Below are 17705 nucleotides of genomic sequence, written 5' to 3'. Positions count from 1 at the left end.
AACCAACAATGAACTGATCTACTAACAAGTATTATGTGTGTATCCAAAGCCTGATATATCTGATTCCTCTGTGTCGTAGACCTTCGTTGTTGTCCAGAAACTATTAAAAACACATCAGTGAACCACAGCGCTGCACTGGTTGACATGTTCCTTCATCATGAACAGAGTGATGATTGTAGTTTATTTAGAACCGGCTCCAAACACTAATGACCAGGCTTTTTAAATATAAAAACACTTTTTTGTGCACAAAATCAATACCAGTATTTTTAGGTTTTTATCTTTATCAACAGTCATATTGATGAACATTTCATATTATTCTGGGAACATGAACTGTTTGGAATACTAGAAGGTAACTCTAAATTGATTACAAATCTTTTAATATAATAAATTTCATATGTATAAAAGCACATTTACAGATAAAAAGTTGAATTTCTTAAACACAGGAGGACAACCAGTTGATTCAATTTGATTTTCCTTTAATCCAAAAGCTATAGAAATAATTAAAACCATTTTTTTGTTTACAATCTTTGTGTGAACTGTAACTCTCACCAACTCAGTTTGTGTTACTGCATTTATATTTTAATTTGAGTCAAAATAATCGTTAGTGGGATCAATTCATTGTTGGTTTTGGCCTTTTCGTGGGATTTGTTAACAATGAGAATAATTCAGAATATCACCAGACTTATATTTTAAGGGAAAAATCAGGTTGTTGTGTAAAGTCACTTAGATATGTGTAGATATGATGGACTTTTTTTTTAAAGTACATATTTTATTGAATAAATGACTTTTAGTGTAACAACATCAAAAACATTTAGCCAAATTGTCCTAATGTCTACTTCATAAATCTAAGAACACTGTTTATGCAAACATGTACAAAATAAATACCAGTGTTATATGGGATTAACTTTGTGTCGAAAATTGAACAAAATCTTCCAAGAATCAAAAATAAATAAATTGAAACCAAAAATAAAAATGATGTCAAAGGCAAAACTTACAATAAAACTATACAAGAGTGTTAAATTTGATTACATTTGATTAGCCAGAGTCTGTGTCGTCCTCTTTAACCTGGAGACATCAAACGCACCAAATTCCATTCAGAAATATTAATATATAAGATTGTTTCATTTAAAAGGAGACAAACACACCTGGTGGAATATGACTGTATACATTTTCTGTATGAAACAGCTTCAGTCTTTAATTCGGCTCAACTGAAAATCATCTGTTTATGCTGCTCACACAGCAGGGCATTGTATTTATCTGCAGGATAAACTGACATTTTACAGGAATAAAACCTGCAAACAGGATGTTACTGATGCCAACATGAAGAGTGTCTATTAAAGCATCAGAAGATTATCCTGAGTCTAAAGTTGACACCTACATTTATCGTGTTTTCACGTTTAGAAGGCCTGAATTCACAATATAGTAGATTTTGAGGTACTTTTACTTTACTTGAGTATTTCCATTAGATGCTACTTTATACTTCCACTCATTTCAGAGGGAAATATTGTACTTTCTACTCCACTACATTTATTTGACAACTTTAATTATCTATTATATCAATAATATATGTATTGTTATAGATTACACCATCCAACAGTATAAGGTGTTAAAATTAGCTCCACCTGGGAAGCACTAACATGTTTTAGTGAAGAAAGCTGAAAGTACAGAGACTGACTGACAAACGTTTGTCTGCTCTGAACATGAACTCTGTACTTTGTGGTGTTTCAGGAGGAAAACTGCCTCAAATAAACTCTCATTTTAGTTTCACATTTTCTCCACAAAGCTTTGAATGAGATCCTGAGATGAAGACAGAAGAAAACACTTTGCTCACTGTTGAAATAATAACTTTATTGATTATGTAAAGCTTCAGATTGTTCACACATCTGATCAGTAAAGTCTGTTAAATGACTCTTGTTCAATGATTTCATGTACAGATTCACTTCATCCACACAATCAGTTAGTTTAACCCAGAATGTACAACAACATAATAAATGATTATTATCATGATAATTACAGTTTGATTGTACATTTCTTTATGAATTTACAAAGTGATGAGAACAAAATATCAATGATGAAGGAAGTTCTGCTGTTTTCTCTGTTTAAGACGCTGAAGTGGAAGAGAAACAACAGCACACAAATACATCAATACAAACATGAAACTAACATTTAGAACAAAGAGAAGTTCACATTTTCATCTGAAGAAACGTCAGTGAAGGTTAAAAACATCGTCATGAGCAGTGATAGCCTCCATGGATAAAAACACACAGGAAAAAGTCACATTTAAAGAAACTGAAAACATTAAAAGAACAACAAATGAAAAGAAAATAAGTGTTGACAATCCCAGTTTGATTGACAGCTGATCTCTGTGCAGTTCAGAAACACCACAGCAACGAGCTCTCAGAAACAATGGAGACAAAAACATGAAGAATTACAACAGAATCTGACACATGAAGTCTGAAATGACTTCTGTCTATTTGAGTTTACACAACTCAACTGTGTCTCCATAATAAAGATGTAGTCCAGCATAGAGAGGCTGAGTGAATGTGGTCTGGACTCTGTGGAGGAGAGTCATGGTTTCAGAGACGCTGTAGAAGGACAGAATACCTGCTGTGTGATCCAGGTACACTCCTACTCTGGAGGAACCAGGACCTGAGACGTGAGTTTGGATGCTGTTGAACCAAAATGTATAACTGTCACAATCTAACATCCAAGATTTGTCATTAAATCCAAATCGACATTCCTTCGAGTTTCCTGCTCTGCTGATATTCTTGTATGCGACTGCTACACAAACTCCATCCCCTCTCCACTCCACCTCCCAGTAACAACGTCCAGTCAGACTCTCTCTACTCAGGACCTGATGCCACCATCCAGTGAATCTGTCTGGGTGATTAGAAGACTGTTGTTGACTCATGCATGTTACTTTTCTGTTCCCCTCAGACAATAACAGCCATGTGTTTGCTGTGTTTGGATCCAGTGTGATTTCATGTGAATATTTTAAGAATCCAGCTCTGGTCTTGGGTTCTGCTTCTGACAGTAAAACGTCCACTTCAGTCACTGTCAGTGAGATGTTTGTCCATTTCTCTCTCAGGATGTCCTGTAGTTGATCTCTGAGCTCTGACACAGCTGCTGTCACATCCTCAAAGTATCTCAGAGGACGGATATTGATGCTGGATGAGTCTGTAGATGCACTGAGTTGTGACAGTGAGGGGTAGTTGTGTAGAAACTGGGTGTGATCCTCTGTGTGTGAGAGCTGCTTCAGTTCAGCATCTTTCCTCTTCAGCTCAGTGATCTCCTGCTCCAGCTTCTCCTGAAGCTCTTTGACTCGACTCACTTCAGTTTCCTGCTGGGATCTGATCTGCTGCTTCACATCAGAGCTTCTTTTCTGGATGAGACGGATCAGCTCAGTGAAGATCTTCTCACTGTCCTCCACTGCTTTATCAGCAGAGCGATTGACGGCCTTCAGCTCCTGTTGAAGCAGCTTCACATCTTTCTCTCTGTCCTGGATTCTCTGCTGGATGTTTTGTCGACTCACCTCGAGCTCTCTCTGCCTCTCAGTCCTTTCTGCTGCAGCTGAGACCGTGTCGTGGCCTTTATGTTCATCCACAGAGCAGAGATAACAGATACTCTGCTGATCAGTACGGCAGAACATCTTCATCACCTCATCATGACGAGAGCAGATATTCTCCTGGAGCTTCTTGGAGGGGTCGACCAGCTTGTGTTTTTTAAATGTGGTTGATTCAAAATGAGGCTGGAGGTGTTTCTCACAGTAAGAGGCCAGACACACCAGACAGGACTTGAGGGCTTTCAGCTTCCTCCCAGTGCAGACATCACAGGCCACATCTTCAGGTCCAGCATAGCAGTGATCAGCAGGAGCTGCTTGGAGTCCAGTCTTCTTCAGCTGCTCCACTAAAGCTGCTAACATGGTGTTTTTCACCAGGACAGGCCTCGGTGTGAAGGCCTGTCTGCACTGAGGGCAGCTGTAGATCTTCCTCTGATCCTCTTCATCCCAGAAGCCTTTAATACAGCTCATGCAGTAGCTGTGTCCACAGGGAATAGCCACCGGATCCTTCAGTAGATCCAGACAGATGGAACAAGAGAAGGTTTCTCGGTCCAGCTGATCTCCTTTCTGTGCCATTTCAGCTCTCAGTGGTAACGACTGTCTGAGGTTCACTTTCTGAGAAATGAAACAAGTTTGAACTTTGATCTGAACAACATGTGTCTCTGCAGGAAATGGAGCCTGACAGCTCTTGTGCTACATTACATGTTGGTTACACTCATCTTCAAACTGTAGATCTGAAGGGGAGGGAACAAGGAAATATGAGCACAGAGTGGAGCTTGTTGTGTTTGAGAGCAGGAAGAAGAGGGAGGGCTTATCAAGCGCTGATTCATTCCAGGTAGAGGAGCAGTTTCAAAGGGATACTGGCTGCTTTTCATTTGGCTAACGTGGCTCCAGTTTAACCTGTTACTTAATAATTTCTACATATTGATCGCTGCAAGGAAAACACCTGATAACAGCTCCAATGTTTTATCATTTGATTATAGAACTACAGCAGCGTCTGTCTGTCACAGAATAAGACACAAATAGACGATTAAATCTGTTAATTACTGAAAGAACAGAACTGACGTAAAGGAGCAATAAAAACAGCTGCAGCCTGCAGAATATGTTTAAATCAAATATTGCTCATTTAGTTTAGTTAAAACAAAAATCTTAACACAATACTAATAATCAGTGGTACATTTATTCAAGTATAATTTTGAGGTACTTGTACTTTACTTGAGTATTTCCATGTGATGCTACTTTATACTTCCACTCCACTACATTTCAGAGGGAAATATTGTACTTTCTACTCCACTACATTTATTTGACAGCTTTAGTTACTTTTCAGATGAAGATTTGACACAATGGATAATATAACAAGCTTTTAAAATACAACACATTGTTAAAGATGAAACCAGTGGTTTCCAACCCTTTTTGGCTTTTAACGTCTCACAAAAAGCAGTGTGTAGTCGGGTCATTTATTGAAATGAAACAATCATTTTGAGTCATTGTTTTTTTAAGAAAATAAAAGAAAACTTCCAAATTCTCTGATTCCAGCTTCTTAAATGTGAATAGTTTCTGGTTTCTTTAGTCCTCTATGACAGTAAACTGAATATCTTTGCGTTGTGAACTGTTGGTCGGAACAAAACAAGACATTTTTCTGACATTTTATGGACCAAACAACTAATTGATCAAAGGAGAAATCAACAGATTAATCGATAATGAAAATAATCGTTAGTTGGAGTCCTATTCTACAGGTTTATGTAAAAGTGTGTTTCCAACTTGAAATTGAAACACCAGATTTAGAAACATTTTTAAATAAAATAAAAATTTGACCATATCTCATTTATCTGTTGTGTTGAGTGAATTTTCTTTTCAGCATTACCTAAAATTGAATTTTATGTTCCATGCAGTTTTTTACAGCTGATAAAATTTGTCCTTTTATTGATTAGTCAACAGAAAATTAATCTGATTCACAAATGTGAATATCTGCTGGTTTCCTTATTGCTGTTTGATCTAAAACTTAATATATTTGTCTTTTGGACTGTTGCTATTACAAAACAAGCTATTTGAATATGTCCACTTGGGCTTTAATATATTATAATAGGCTTTTTCTATTTTCTGATGTTTTGTTGACCAAACGATTAATTGAGAAAATAGTCTGTAGATGAATTGATAATAAAAATAATTGTTAGTTGCAGCCCTACACCTTTGTTACATGTGTGTAGTTAACCAGACTTACTAACGTTCATAACTAACATTTAAAATTGATATAATAACTCTTTATTTTTTGGTTGCATCATGTATTTTACATTATTTGATGTTTCTTTTTGCAGTTTATAGCATGCCATGTCTTTTTTTTAATCTTGCTTTGCTCATGAAGAACTAATTAATCTTGTGCTGTAGGTGGAGGTGTGAAAATCCTCTTTGAGAATGAGCTCGGTGTGGCAGATTTCCACCTGCCCAACAAAAGCTGCATCCTGTACGTGTCGGAGTGTGACATCATAGCAGGAAACGGCTACAAGAGGAAACTGGTTCGCTACAGAAATGTGAGTTTAATGAATTTTTTGCTAAAAAGATGACGTGTTGTGATGTATCTGATATGAACCACCGTCCCTCCTGATTTGAAGGCCAGCAGCAGCTTCCAGCAGCTGGTGCTGGTGGAGAACACCAGACTCAGTGAGCAGTACTTCTCTGCTGTCCAGAAGTTTGTGGTGTTTGACCTCGGCCTGACTCTCCTGCCGGTCAGCGGGCAGACTGAAGCCTCACAGCTCATCACTCAGATGGTAAAACAATATTTTACACCTGCAATAAATATGACTTTAATTTGCTGATAGTGTCAGAGGGAGATTCAACTCATCAGTCTTCATTTTAAGGCTGTAGTTTGACATAAAACTATGAACCGCTCCCATGCATGTGTCTGCTCCATTGTTGTTGTTTCCATGGTGACCAAGTAAACCCAAGAACACATTGACCCAAGGGAAAACTTTTGTGAGATCTCATAAATATTATTTATGGTTATAGGTTACACAATGATTGCTCCTTTATGTAGCCGGAGACTCATTTAGTCTCTATTTGTTTTTGTATAAAAGAGTCAAACACAGATCTTTGGTGTCAGAGGGGTAAACATGTATCTAAGGAGCCGAACCTACAGCTGTCTGATGCTGCTCTGATCCTCTGCAGGTCCATGGGGAGAGCAGGGAGAACCCTTTCAGGCGGAGGAGTGCGTCTCGGCTGTTGGACCCCCTGGTCCTGGCCCTGGTGCAGCAGGTCCCGGGGGTGGGCAGGGTCAAAGCTCTGGCCCTGCTGCAGCATTTCCCCAGCATCCAGCAGCTCTGTAACGCCTCCCCCGCCGAGCTGGAGCCCATCGTGGGTCAGGCTGCCGCTCAGCAAATCCACAGCTTCTTCCACAAAGCCACAGCTGCTGGAACCTGAAGGCGCTCCGCATGGATCCAGTCTGGGTCTTTATTTAACCAGAGAGGTTTGGATCTAATGATACTGGTCACCTGAAACATGCTCCCTGGTCGCCGTGTCTGCTGCACAGGATGTGAGGAGCTTTAGATTTAAATGACTGCTGGGACACCACCAAAAACTTTATCAGGAGCACTGATGAGCATTATTTACTTGAAAGATTACAATGTTGAAAATCAATATTTGTCCTGTTATAAGTGTACAAACTTTAAGAAATATTTATTTACTGTTGATGTCACTTTGTGAAACTGACGTATGTTTTGAAGTCAGCAGATGTTTTACATATTTTGTGGTTTAAAATAAAATATATTATTTTACTTTATTTAGGGATGATGTCCATATTCAGTACCAGTCAAAGGTTTGGACACATTTCCTCATTCAGGAGAATGGAAGCTGTGTCCAAACTTCTGACTGTATATGTGATTAAAGATAAAGCAGTGACGGTGAGTCAGTGGTTTGTTGATATGTGGACTGATTGGCACAATAAATCTATATTAGAGGTCTGTCCACTTTCTTGTTTTCTTATTAGTTCTGATTAAAGGATCAGGCTGTGATTTTCTATATTTTTCTTATTGTCAACAAATCTCATGTTTGGATCCAAACCAACAATGAACTGATCTACTAACAAGTATTGTGTGTGTATCCAAAGCCTGATATATCTGATTCCTCTGTGTCGTAGACCTCCGTTATTGTCCAGAAACTATTAAAAACACATCAGTGAACCACAGCGCTGCACTGGTTGACATGTTCCTTCATCATGAACAGAGTGATGATTGTAGTTTATTTAGAACCGGCTCCAAACACTAATGACCAGGCTTTTTAAATATAAAAACATTTTTTTGTGCACAAAATCAATACCAGTATTTTTAGGTTTTTATCTTTATCAACAGTCATATTGATGAACATTTCATATTATTCTGGGAACATGAACTGTTTGGAATACTAGAAGGTAACTCTAAATTGATTACAAATCTTTTAATATAATAAATTTCATATGTATAAAAGCAAATTTACAGATAAAAAGTTGAATTTCTTAAACAAAGGAGGACAACCAGTTGATTCAATTTGATTTTCCTTTAATCCAAAAGCTATAGAAATAATTAAAACCATTTTTTTGTTTAAAATCTTTGTGTGAACTGTAACTCTCACCAACTCAGTTTGTGTTACTGCATTTATATTTTAATTTGAGTCAAAATAATCGTTAGTGGGATCAATTCATTGTTGGTTTTGGCCTTTTCGTGGGATTTGTTGACAATAAGAATAATTCAGAATATCACCAGACTTATATTTTAAGGGAAAAATCAGGTTGTGGTGTAAAGTCACTTAGATATGTGTAGATATGATGGACTTTTTTTTTAAAGTACATATTTTATTGAATAAATGACTTTTAGTGTAACAACATCAAAAACATTTAGCCAAATTGTCCTAATGTCTACTTCATAAATCTAAGAACACTTTTTATGCAAACATGTACAAAATAAATACCAGTGTTATATGGGATTAACTTTGTGTCGACAATTGAACAAAATCTTCTAAGAATCAAAAATAAATAAATTGAAAACAAAAATAAAAATGATGTCAAAGGCAAAACTTACAATAAAACTATACAAGAGTGTTAAATTTGATTACATTTGATTAGCCAGAGTCTGTGTCGTCCTCTTTAACCTGGAGACATCAAACACACCAAATTCCATTCAGAAATATTAATGTATAAGATTGTTTCGTTTAAAAGGAGACAAACACACCTGGTGGAATATGACTGTATACATTTTCTGTATGAAACAGCTCCAGTCTTTAATTCAGCTCAACTGAAAATCATCTGTTTAAGCTGCTCACACAGCAGGGCATTGTATTTATCTGCAGGATAAACTGACATTTTACAGGAATAAAACCTGCAAACAGGATGTTACTGATGCCGACATGAAGAGTGTCTATTAAAGCATCAGAAGATTATCCTGAGTCTAAAGTTGACACCTACATTTATCGTGTTTTCATGTTTAGAAGGCCTGAATTCACAATATAGTAGATTTTGAGGTACTTTTACTTTACTTGAGTATTTCCATTAGATGCTACTTTATACTTCCACTCATTTCAGAGGGAAATATTGTACTTTCTACTCCACTACATTTATTTGACAGCTTTAATTACCTATTATATCAATAATATATGTATTGTTATAGATTACACCATCCAACAGCATAAGGTGTTAAAATTAGCTCCACCTGGGAAGCACTAACATGTTTTAGTGAAGAAAGCTGAAAGTACAGAGACTGACTGACAAACGTTTGTCTGCTCTGAACATGAACTCTGTACTTTGTGGTGTTTCAGGAGGAAAACTGCCTCAAATAAACTCTCATTTTAGTTTCACATTTTCTCCACAAAGCTTTGAATGAGATCCTGAGATGAAGACAGAAGAAAATACTTTGCTCACTGTTGAAATAATAACTTTATTGATTATGTAAAGCTTCAGATTGTTCACACATCTGATCAGCAAAGTCTGTTAAATGACTCTTGTTCAATGATTTCATGTACAGATTCACTTCATCCACACAATCAGTTAGTTTAACCCAGAATGTACAAGAACATAATAAATGATTATTATCATGATAATTACAGTTTGATTGTACATTTCTTTATGAACTTACAAAGTGATGAGAACAAAATATCAATGATGAAGGAAGTTCTGCTGTTTTCTCTGTTTAAGACGCTGAAGTGGAAGAGAAACAACAGCACACAAATACATCAATACAAACATGAAACTGACATTTAGAACAAAGAGAAGTTCACATTTTCATCTGAAGAAACGTCAGTGAAGGTTAAAAACATCATCATGAGCAGTGATAGCCTCCATGGATAAAAACACACAGCAAAAAGTCACATTTAAAGAAACTGAAAACATTAAAAGAACAACAAATGAAAAGAAAATAAGTGTTGACAATCCCAGTTTGATTGACAGCTGATCTCTGTGCAGTTCAGAAACACCACAGCAACGAGCTCTCAGAAACAATGGAGACAAAAACATGAAGAATTACAACAGAATCTGACACATGAAGTCTGAAATGACTTCTGTCTATTTGAGTTTACACAACTCAACTGTGTCTCCAAAATTATAACAAAGCCGAAGTCCAGCATAGAGAGGCTGAGTGAATGTGGTCTGGACTCTGTGGAGGAGAGTCATGGTTTCAGAGACGCTGTAGAAGGACAGAATACCTGCTGTGTGATCCAGGTACACTCCTACTCTGGAGGAACCAGGACCTGAGATGTGAGTTTTGATGTTGTTGAACAAAAATGTATAACTGTCAGTGTAACAATCTAACATCCAAGATTTGTCATTAAATCCAAATCCACATTCATTCGAGTGTCCTGCTCTGCTGATATTCTTGTATGCGACTGCTACATAAACTCCTCTCCCGCTCCACTCCACCTCCCAGTAACAACGTCCAGTCAGACTCTCTCTACTCAGGACCTGACTCCACTTAGTGAATCTGTCTGGGTGATTAGAATAAGACTGTGGTCGACTCATGTATGTTACTTTTCTGTTCCCCTCAGATAATAACAGCCATGTGTGTGCTGTGTTTGGATCCAGTGTGATTTCATGTGAATATTTTAAGAATCCAGCTCTGGTCTTGGGTTCTGCTTCTGACAGTAAAACGTCCACTTCAGTCACTGTCAGTGAGATGTTTGTCCATTTCTCCCTCAGGATGTCCTGTAGTTGATCTCTGAGCTCTGACACAGCTGCTGTCACATCCTCAAAGTATCTCAGAGGACGGATATTGATGCTGGATGAGTCTGTAGATGCACTGAGTTGTGACACTGAGGGGTAGTTGTGTAGAAACTGGTTGTGATCCTCTGTGTGTGAGAGCTTCTTCAGTTCAGCGTCTTTCCTCTTCAGCTCAGTGATCTCCTGCTCCAGCTTCTCCTGAAGCTCTTTGACTCGACTCACTTCAGTTTCCTGCTGGGATCTGATCTGCTGCTTCACATCAGAGCTTCTTTTCTGGATGAGACGGATCAGCTGAGTGAAGATCTTCTCACTGTCCTCCAATGCTTTATCAGCAGAGCGATTGACGGCCTCCACCTCCTGTTGAAGCAGCTTCACATCTTTCTCTCTGTCCTGGATTCTCTGCTGGATGTTTTGTCGACTCACCTCGAGCTCTCTCTGCCTCTCAGTCCTTTCTGCTGCAGCTGAGACTGTGTCGTGGCCTTTATGTTCATCCACAGAGCAGAGATAACAGATACTCTGCTGATCAGTACGGCAGAACATCTTCATCACCTCATCATGACGAGAGCAGATGTTCTCCTGGAGCTTCTCCGAGGGGTCGACCAGCTTGTGTTTCTTTAGTGGAGCTGCATCATAATGAGGCTGCAGGTGTTTCTCACAGTAAGAGGCCAGACACACCAGACAGGACTTGAGGGCTTTCAGCTTCCTCCCAGTGCAGACATCACAGGCCACATCTTCAGGTCCAGCATAGCAGTGATCAGCAGGAGCAGCTTGGAGTCCAGTCTTCTTCAGCTGCTCCACTAAAGCTGCTAACATGGTGTTTTTCACCAGGACAGGCCTCGGTGTGAAGGCCTGTCTGCACTGAGGGCAGCTGTAGATCTTCCTCTGATCCTCTTCATCCCAGAAGCCTTTAATACAGCTCATGCAGTAGCTGTGTCCACAGGGAATAGCCACCGGATCCTTCAGTAGATCCAGACAGATGGAACAAGAGAAGATTTCTCGGTCCAGCTGATCTTTCTGCGCCATTTCAGCTCTCAGTGGTAACGACTGTCTTAGTTTCACTTCCTGAGAAATGAAACAAGTTTGAGCTGCGATCTGAACAACACGTGTTTCTGCAGGAAATGGAGCCTGACAGCTCTTGTGCTACATGACATGTTGGTTACACCCATCTTCAAACTGTAGATCTGAAGGGGAGGGAACAAGGAAATATGAGCACAGAGTGGAGCTTGTTGTGTTTGAGATCAGGAAGAAGAGGGAGGGATTATCAAGCGTTGATTCATTTCAGGTAGAGGAGCAGTTTTAAAGGGATACTGGCTGCTTTTCATTTGGCTAACGTGGCTCCAGTGTAACCTGTTACTTAATAATTTCTACATATTGATCGCTGGAAGGAAAACACCTGATAACAGCTCCAATGTTTTATTATTTGATTATAGATCTACAGCAGCGTCTGTCTGTCACAGAATAAGACACAAATAGACAATTAAATCTGTTAATTACTGAAAGAACAGAACTGACGTAAAGGAGCAATAAAAACAGCTGCAGCCTGCAGAATATGTTTAAATCAAATATTGCTCATTTAGTTTAGGTAAAACAAAAATCTTAACACAATACTAATAATCAGTGGTACATTTACTCAAGTATAATTTTGAGGTACTTGTACTTTACTTGAGTATTTCCATGTGATGCTACTTTCTACATTTCAGAGGGAAATATTGTACTTTCTACTCCACTACATTTATTTGACAGCTTTAGTTACTTTTCAGATGAAGATTTGACACAATGGATAATATAACAAGCTTTTAAAATACAACACATTGTTAAAGATGAAACCAGTGGTTTCCAACCGTTTTGGCTTTTAACGTCTCACAAAAAGCAGTGTGTAGTCGGGTCATTTATTGAAAAGGATAATCATTTTGAGTCATTGTTTTTTTTAAGAAAATAAAAGAAAACTTCCAAATTCTCTGATTCCAGCTTCTTAAATGTGAATAGTTTCTGGTTTCTTTAGTCCTCTATGACAGTAAACTGAATATCTTTTCGTTGTGAACTGTTGGTCGGAACAAAACAAGACATTTTTCTGACATTTTATGGACCAAACAACTAATTGATCAAAGGAGAAATCAACAGATTAATCGATTAACAGATTAATCGATAATGAAAATAATCGTTAGTTGGAGTCCTATTCTACAGGTTTATGTAAAAGTGTGTTTCCAACTTGAAATTGAAACACCAGATTTCGAAACATTTTTAAATAAAATAAAAATTTGGCCATATCTCATTTATCTGTTGTGTTGAGTGAATTTTCTTTTCAGCATTACCTAAAATTGAATTTTATGTTCCATGCAGTTTTTTACAGCTGATAAAATTTGTCCTTTTATTGATTAGTCAACAGAAAATTAATCTGATTCACAAATGTGAATATCTGCTGGTTTCCTTATTGCTGTTTGATCTAAAACTTAATATATTTGTCTTTTGGACTGTTGCTATTACAAAACAAGCTATTTGAATATATCCACTTGGGCTTTAATATATTATAATAGGCTTTTTCTATTTTCTGATGTTTTGTTGACCAAACGATTAATTGAGAAAATAGTCTGTAGATGAATTGATAATAAAAATAATTGTTAGTTGCAGCCCTACACCTTTGTTACATGTGTGTAGTTAACCAGACTTACTAACGTTCATAACTAACATTTAAAATTGATATAATAACTCTTTATTTTTTAGTTGCATCATGTATTTTACATTATTTGATGTTTCTTTTTGCAGTTTATAGCATGCCATGTCTTTTTTTTTTTTATCTTGCTTTGCTCATGAAGAACTAATTAATCTTGTGCTGTAGGTGGAGGTGTGAAAATCCTCTTTGAGAATGAGCTCGGTGTGACAGATTTCCACCTGCCCAACAAAAGCTGCATCCTGTACGTGTCGGAGTGCGACATCATTGCAGGAAACGGCTACAAGAGGAAACTGGTTCGCTACAGAAATGTGAGTTTAATGAATTTTTTGCTAAAAAGATGACGTGTTGTGATGTATCTGATATGAACCACCGTCCCTCCTGATTTGAAGGCCAGCAGCAGCTTCCAGCAGCTGGTGCTGGTGGAGAACACCAGACTCAGTGAGCAGTACTTCTCTGCTGTCCAGAAGTTTGTGGTGTTTGACCTCGGCCTGACTCTCCTGCCGGTCAGCGGGCAGACTGAAGCCTCACAGCTCATCACTCAGATGGTAAAACAATACTTTACACCTACAATAAATATGACTTTAATTTGTTGATACAGTCAAAGGGAGATTCAACTCATCAGTCTTCATTTTAAGGCTGTAGCTTGTTGTTAAGAAACGTCCTGTTATCAATGTTCAGTCAATGTCTCGTTCCTCATTACTAATGTAGTTTTTCTGTGTTTGACGTACACTCACCGAGCACTTTATTAGGAACACCTGTGCAATCTAATACAATAAAATACAACAGCTCTGCTATAAATTCTACTTTTATGAAGCTTCTACACTTTCAGTTTTTGTTGACATTGTCAGAAAGGTGATAATTCTCCTTTATGTTTATTATTTAGGTCGTAGTGTGTGACGATGGTGTTCCTAATATTTTGTCCAACCCATTAACATACATGAGGGGGGGCAAAATATTAGGAATCATGGTGAAAATAATGCACTTATGTCGCCTGGGAAGCAGAAAGAGGAAAATATTTTCAAAGGGGGAAAAAAAGATCTGCTTCAGCGGGATCTCACAAAGCTTTTGTGATGTAACAAAAAACATATAATAAACTAAATCAAAGAAAATTTCTTTGTAATTGAGGCCCAGCTTGACATAAAACTATGAACCGCTCCCATGCATGTGTCTGCTCCATTGTTGTTGTTTCCATGGTGACCAAGTAAACCCAAGAACACATTGACCCAAGTGAAAACTTTTGTGAGATCTCATAAATATTATTTATGGTTATAGGTTACACAATGATTGCTCGTTTATGTAGCCGGAGACTCATTTAGTCTCTATTTGTTTTTGCATGAAAGAGTCAAAAACAGATCTTTGGTGTCAGAGGGGTAAACATGTATCTAAGAAGCCGAACCTACAGCTGTCTGATGCTGCTCTGATCCTCTGCAGGTCCATGGGGAGAGCAGGGAGAACCCTTTCAGGCGGAGGAGTGCGTCTGGGCTGTTGGACCCCCTGGTCCTGGCCCTGGTACAGCAGGTCCCGGGGGTGGGCAGGGTCAAAGCTCTGGCCCTGCTGCAGCATTTCCCCAGCATCCAGCAGCTCTGTAACGCCGCCCCCGCCGAGCTGGAGCCCATCGTGGGTCAGGCTGCCGCTCAGCAAATCCACAGCTTCTTCCACAAAGCCACAGCTGCTGGAACCTGAAGGCGCTCCGCATGGATCCAGTCTGGGTCTTTATTTAACCAGAAAGGTTTGGATCTAATGATACTGCTCACCTGAAACATGCTCCCTGGTCGCCGTGTCTGCTGCACAGGATGTGAGGAGCTTTAGATTTAAATGACTGCTGGGACACCACCAAAAACTTTATCAGAAGCACTTTGTCTCACATGAGCATTATTTACTTGAAAGATTACAATGTTGAAAATCAATATTTGTCCTGTTATAAGTGTACAAACTTTAAGAAATATTTATTTACTGTTGATGTCACTTTGTGAAACTGATGTATGTTATGAAGTAAGCAGATGTTTTACATATTTTGTGGTTTAAAATAGAATATTTTACTTTATTTAGGGATGATGTCCATATTCAGTACCAGTCAAAGGTTTGGACACATTTCCTCATTCAGGAGAATGGAAGCTGTGTCCAAACTTCTGACTGTATATGTGATTAAAGATAAAGCAGTGACGGGGAGTCAGTGGTTTGTTGATATGTGGACTGATTGGCACAATAAATCTATATTAGAGGTCTGTCCCCTTTCTTGTTTTCTTATTAGTTCTGATTAAAGGATCAGGCTGTGATTTTCTATATTTTTCTTATTGTCAACAAATCTCATGTTTGGATCCAAACCAACAATGAACTGATCTACTAACAAGTATTGTGTGTGTATCCAAAGCCTGATATATCTGATTCCTCTGTGTCGTAGACCTCCGTTGTTGTCCAGAAACTATTATAAACACATCAGTGAACCACAGCGCTGCACTGGTTGACATGTTCCTTCATCATGAACAGAGTGATGATTGTAGTTTATTTAGAACCGGCTCCAAACACTAATGACCAGGCTTTTTAAATATAAAAACTTTTTTTTTTTCACAAAATCAATACCAGTATTTTTAGGTTTTTATCTTTATCAACAGTCATATTGATGAACATTTCATATTATTCTGGGAACATGAACTGTTTGGAATACTAGAAGGTAACTCTAAATTGATTACAAATCTTTTAATATAATAAATTTCATATGTATAAAAGCAAATTTACAGATAAAAAGTTGAATTTCTTAAACAAAGGAGGACAAACAGTTGATTCAATTTGATTTTCCTTTAATCCAAAAGCTATAGAAATAATTAAAACCATTTTTTTGTTTAAAATCTTTGTGTGAACTGTAACTCTCACCAACTCAGTTTGTGTTACTGCATTTATATTTTAATTTGAGTCAAAATAATCGTTAGTGGGATCAATTCATTGTTGGTTTTGGCCTTTTCGTGGGATTTGTTAACAATAAAAATAATTCAGAATATCACCAGACTTATGTTTTAAGGGAAAAATCAGGTTGTGGTGTAAAGTCACTTAGATATGTGTAGATATGATGGCCTTTTTTTTAAAGTACATATTTTATTGAATAAATGACTTTTAGTGTAACAACATCAAAAACATTTAGCCAAATTGTCCTAATGTCTACTTCATAAATCTAAGAACACTGTTTATGCAAACATGTACAAAATAAATACCAGTGTTATATGGAATTAACTTTGTGTCGACAATTGAACAAAATCTTCCAAGAATCAAAAATAAATAAATTGAAAACAAAAATAAAAATGATGTCAAAGGCAAAACTTACAATAAAACTATACAAGAGTGTTAAATTTGATTACATTTGATTAGCCAGAGTCTGTGTCGTCCTCTTTAACCTGGAGACATCAAACGCACCAAATTCCATTCAGAAATATTAATGTATAAGATTGTTTCGTTTAAAAGGAGACAAACACACCTGGTGGAATATGACTGTATACATTTTCTGTATGAAACAGCTCCAGTCTTTAATTCGGCTCAACTGGAAATCATCTGTTTATGCTGCTCACACAGCAGGGCATTGTACTTATCTGCAGGATAAACTGACATTTTACAGGAATAAAACCTGCAAACAGGATGTTACTGATGCTGACATGAAGAGTGTCTATTAAAGCATCAGAAGATTATCCTGAGTCTAAAGTTGACACCTAAATTTATCGTGTTTTCACGTTTAGAAGGCCTGAATTCACACTATAGTAGATTTTGAGGTACTTGTACTTTACTTGAGTATTTCCATTAGATGCTACTTTATACTTCCACTCATTTCAGAGGGAAATATTGTACTTTCTACTCCACTACATTTATTTGACAGCTTTAATTACCTATTATATCAATAATATATGTATTGTTATAGATTACACCATCCAACAGTATAAGGTGTTAAAATTAGCTCCACCTGGGAAGCACTAACATGTTTTAGTGAAGAAAGCTGAAAGTACAGAGACTGATTGACAAACGTTTGTCTGCTCTGAACATGAACTCTGTACTTTGTGGTGTTTCAGGAGGAAAACTGCCTCAAATAAACTCTCATTTTAGTTTCACATTTTCTCCACAAAGCTTTGAATGAGATCCTGAGATGAAGACAGAAGAAAATACTTTGCTCACTGTTGAAATAATAACTTTATTGATTATGTAAAGCTTCACATTGTTCACACATCTGATCAGCAAAGTCTGTTAAATGACTCTTGTTCAATGATTTCATGTACAGATTCACTTCATCCACACAATCAGTTAGTTTAACCCAGAATGTACAAGAA

General features: G+C 37.5%; 4 protein-coding genes across 4 annotated transcripts; 2 read left to right on the top strand and 2 right to left on the bottom strand.

The window, feature by feature from the left end:
• Nucleotides 1-2470: 2470 nt before the first annotated feature.
• Nucleotides 2471-4140, bottom strand: LOC121896858 (tripartite motif-containing protein 16-like). The gene has a single exon (XM_042410899.1). It carries the CDS (start codon nucleotides 4133-4135, stop codon nucleotides 2471-2473), a length of 1665 nt encoding a protein of 554 aa, XP_042266833.1. The 5' UTR covers nucleotides 4136-4140.
• A 1800-nt stretch (nucleotides 4141-5940) lies between these two features.
• LOC121897271 (Fanconi anemia core complex-associated protein 24-like) lies at nucleotides 5941-7124 on the top strand (the record flags this gene model as incomplete). The annotated part of the gene is made up of 3 exons (XM_042411664.1): nucleotides 5941-6087; nucleotides 6169-6324; nucleotides 6722-7124. Coding segments are annotated over 3 exons (555 nt in total), but the record flags the coding sequence as incomplete, so codon positions are not given.
• A 2915-nt stretch (nucleotides 7125-10039) lies between these two features.
• Nucleotides 10040-11782, bottom strand: LOC121896856 (tripartite motif-containing protein 16-like). Its single transcript, XM_042410897.1, has one exon. The coding sequence runs from the start codon at nucleotides 11751-11753 to the stop codon at nucleotides 10080-10082; it is 1674 nt and encodes a 557-aa protein (XP_042266831.1). The 5' UTR covers nucleotides 11754-11782; the 3' UTR covers nucleotides 10040-10079.
• Nucleotides 11783-11874: 92 nt separating this feature from the next.
• Nucleotides 11875-15626, top strand: LOC121897270 (Fanconi anemia core complex-associated protein 24-like). Its single transcript, XM_042411663.1, has 4 exons — nucleotides 11875-11881; nucleotides 13567-13709; nucleotides 13791-13946; nucleotides 14833-15626. Exons 1-4 carry the CDS (start codon nucleotides 11875-11877, stop codon nucleotides 15082-15084), a joined length of 558 nt encoding a protein of 185 aa, XP_042267597.1. The 3' UTR covers nucleotides 15085-15626.
• The last annotated feature ends 2079 nt before the right edge of the window (nucleotides 15627-17705 follow it).

Source organism: Thunnus maccoyii, chromosome 5 (genome assembly GCF_910596095.1).
Source record: "Thunnus maccoyii chromosome 5, fThuMac1.1, whole genome shotgun sequence".
NCBI lineage: Eukaryota > Metazoa > Chordata > Actinopteri > Scombriformes > Scombridae > Thunnus > Thunnus maccoyii.
Note: the sequence above shows the minus strand (reverse complement) of the source record. Positions and strands in the feature narration are given on the sequence as shown.

Excerpts from the sequence above, each read along its gene's own strand:
- LOC121896858 (XM_042410899.1), bottom strand. The coding sequence starts at position 4,135 with ATGGCACAGAAAGGAGATCAGCTGGACCGAGAAACCTTCTCTTGTTCC.
- LOC121896856 (XM_042410897.1), bottom strand. The coding sequence starts at position 11,753 with ATGGCGCAGAAAGATCAGCTGGACCGAGAAATCTTCTCTTGTTCCATC.
- LOC121897270 (XM_042411663.1), top strand. Across the intron at positions 13,710-13,790 it reads AACTGGTTCGCTACAGAAAT|GCCAGCAGCAGCTTCCAGCA; the intron begins GTGAGTTTAATG and ends CCTGATTTGAAG. Across the intron at positions 13,947-14,832 it reads CACAGCTCATCACTCAGATG|GTCCATGGGGAGAGCAGGGA; the intron begins GTAAAACAATAC and ends GATCCTCTGCAG.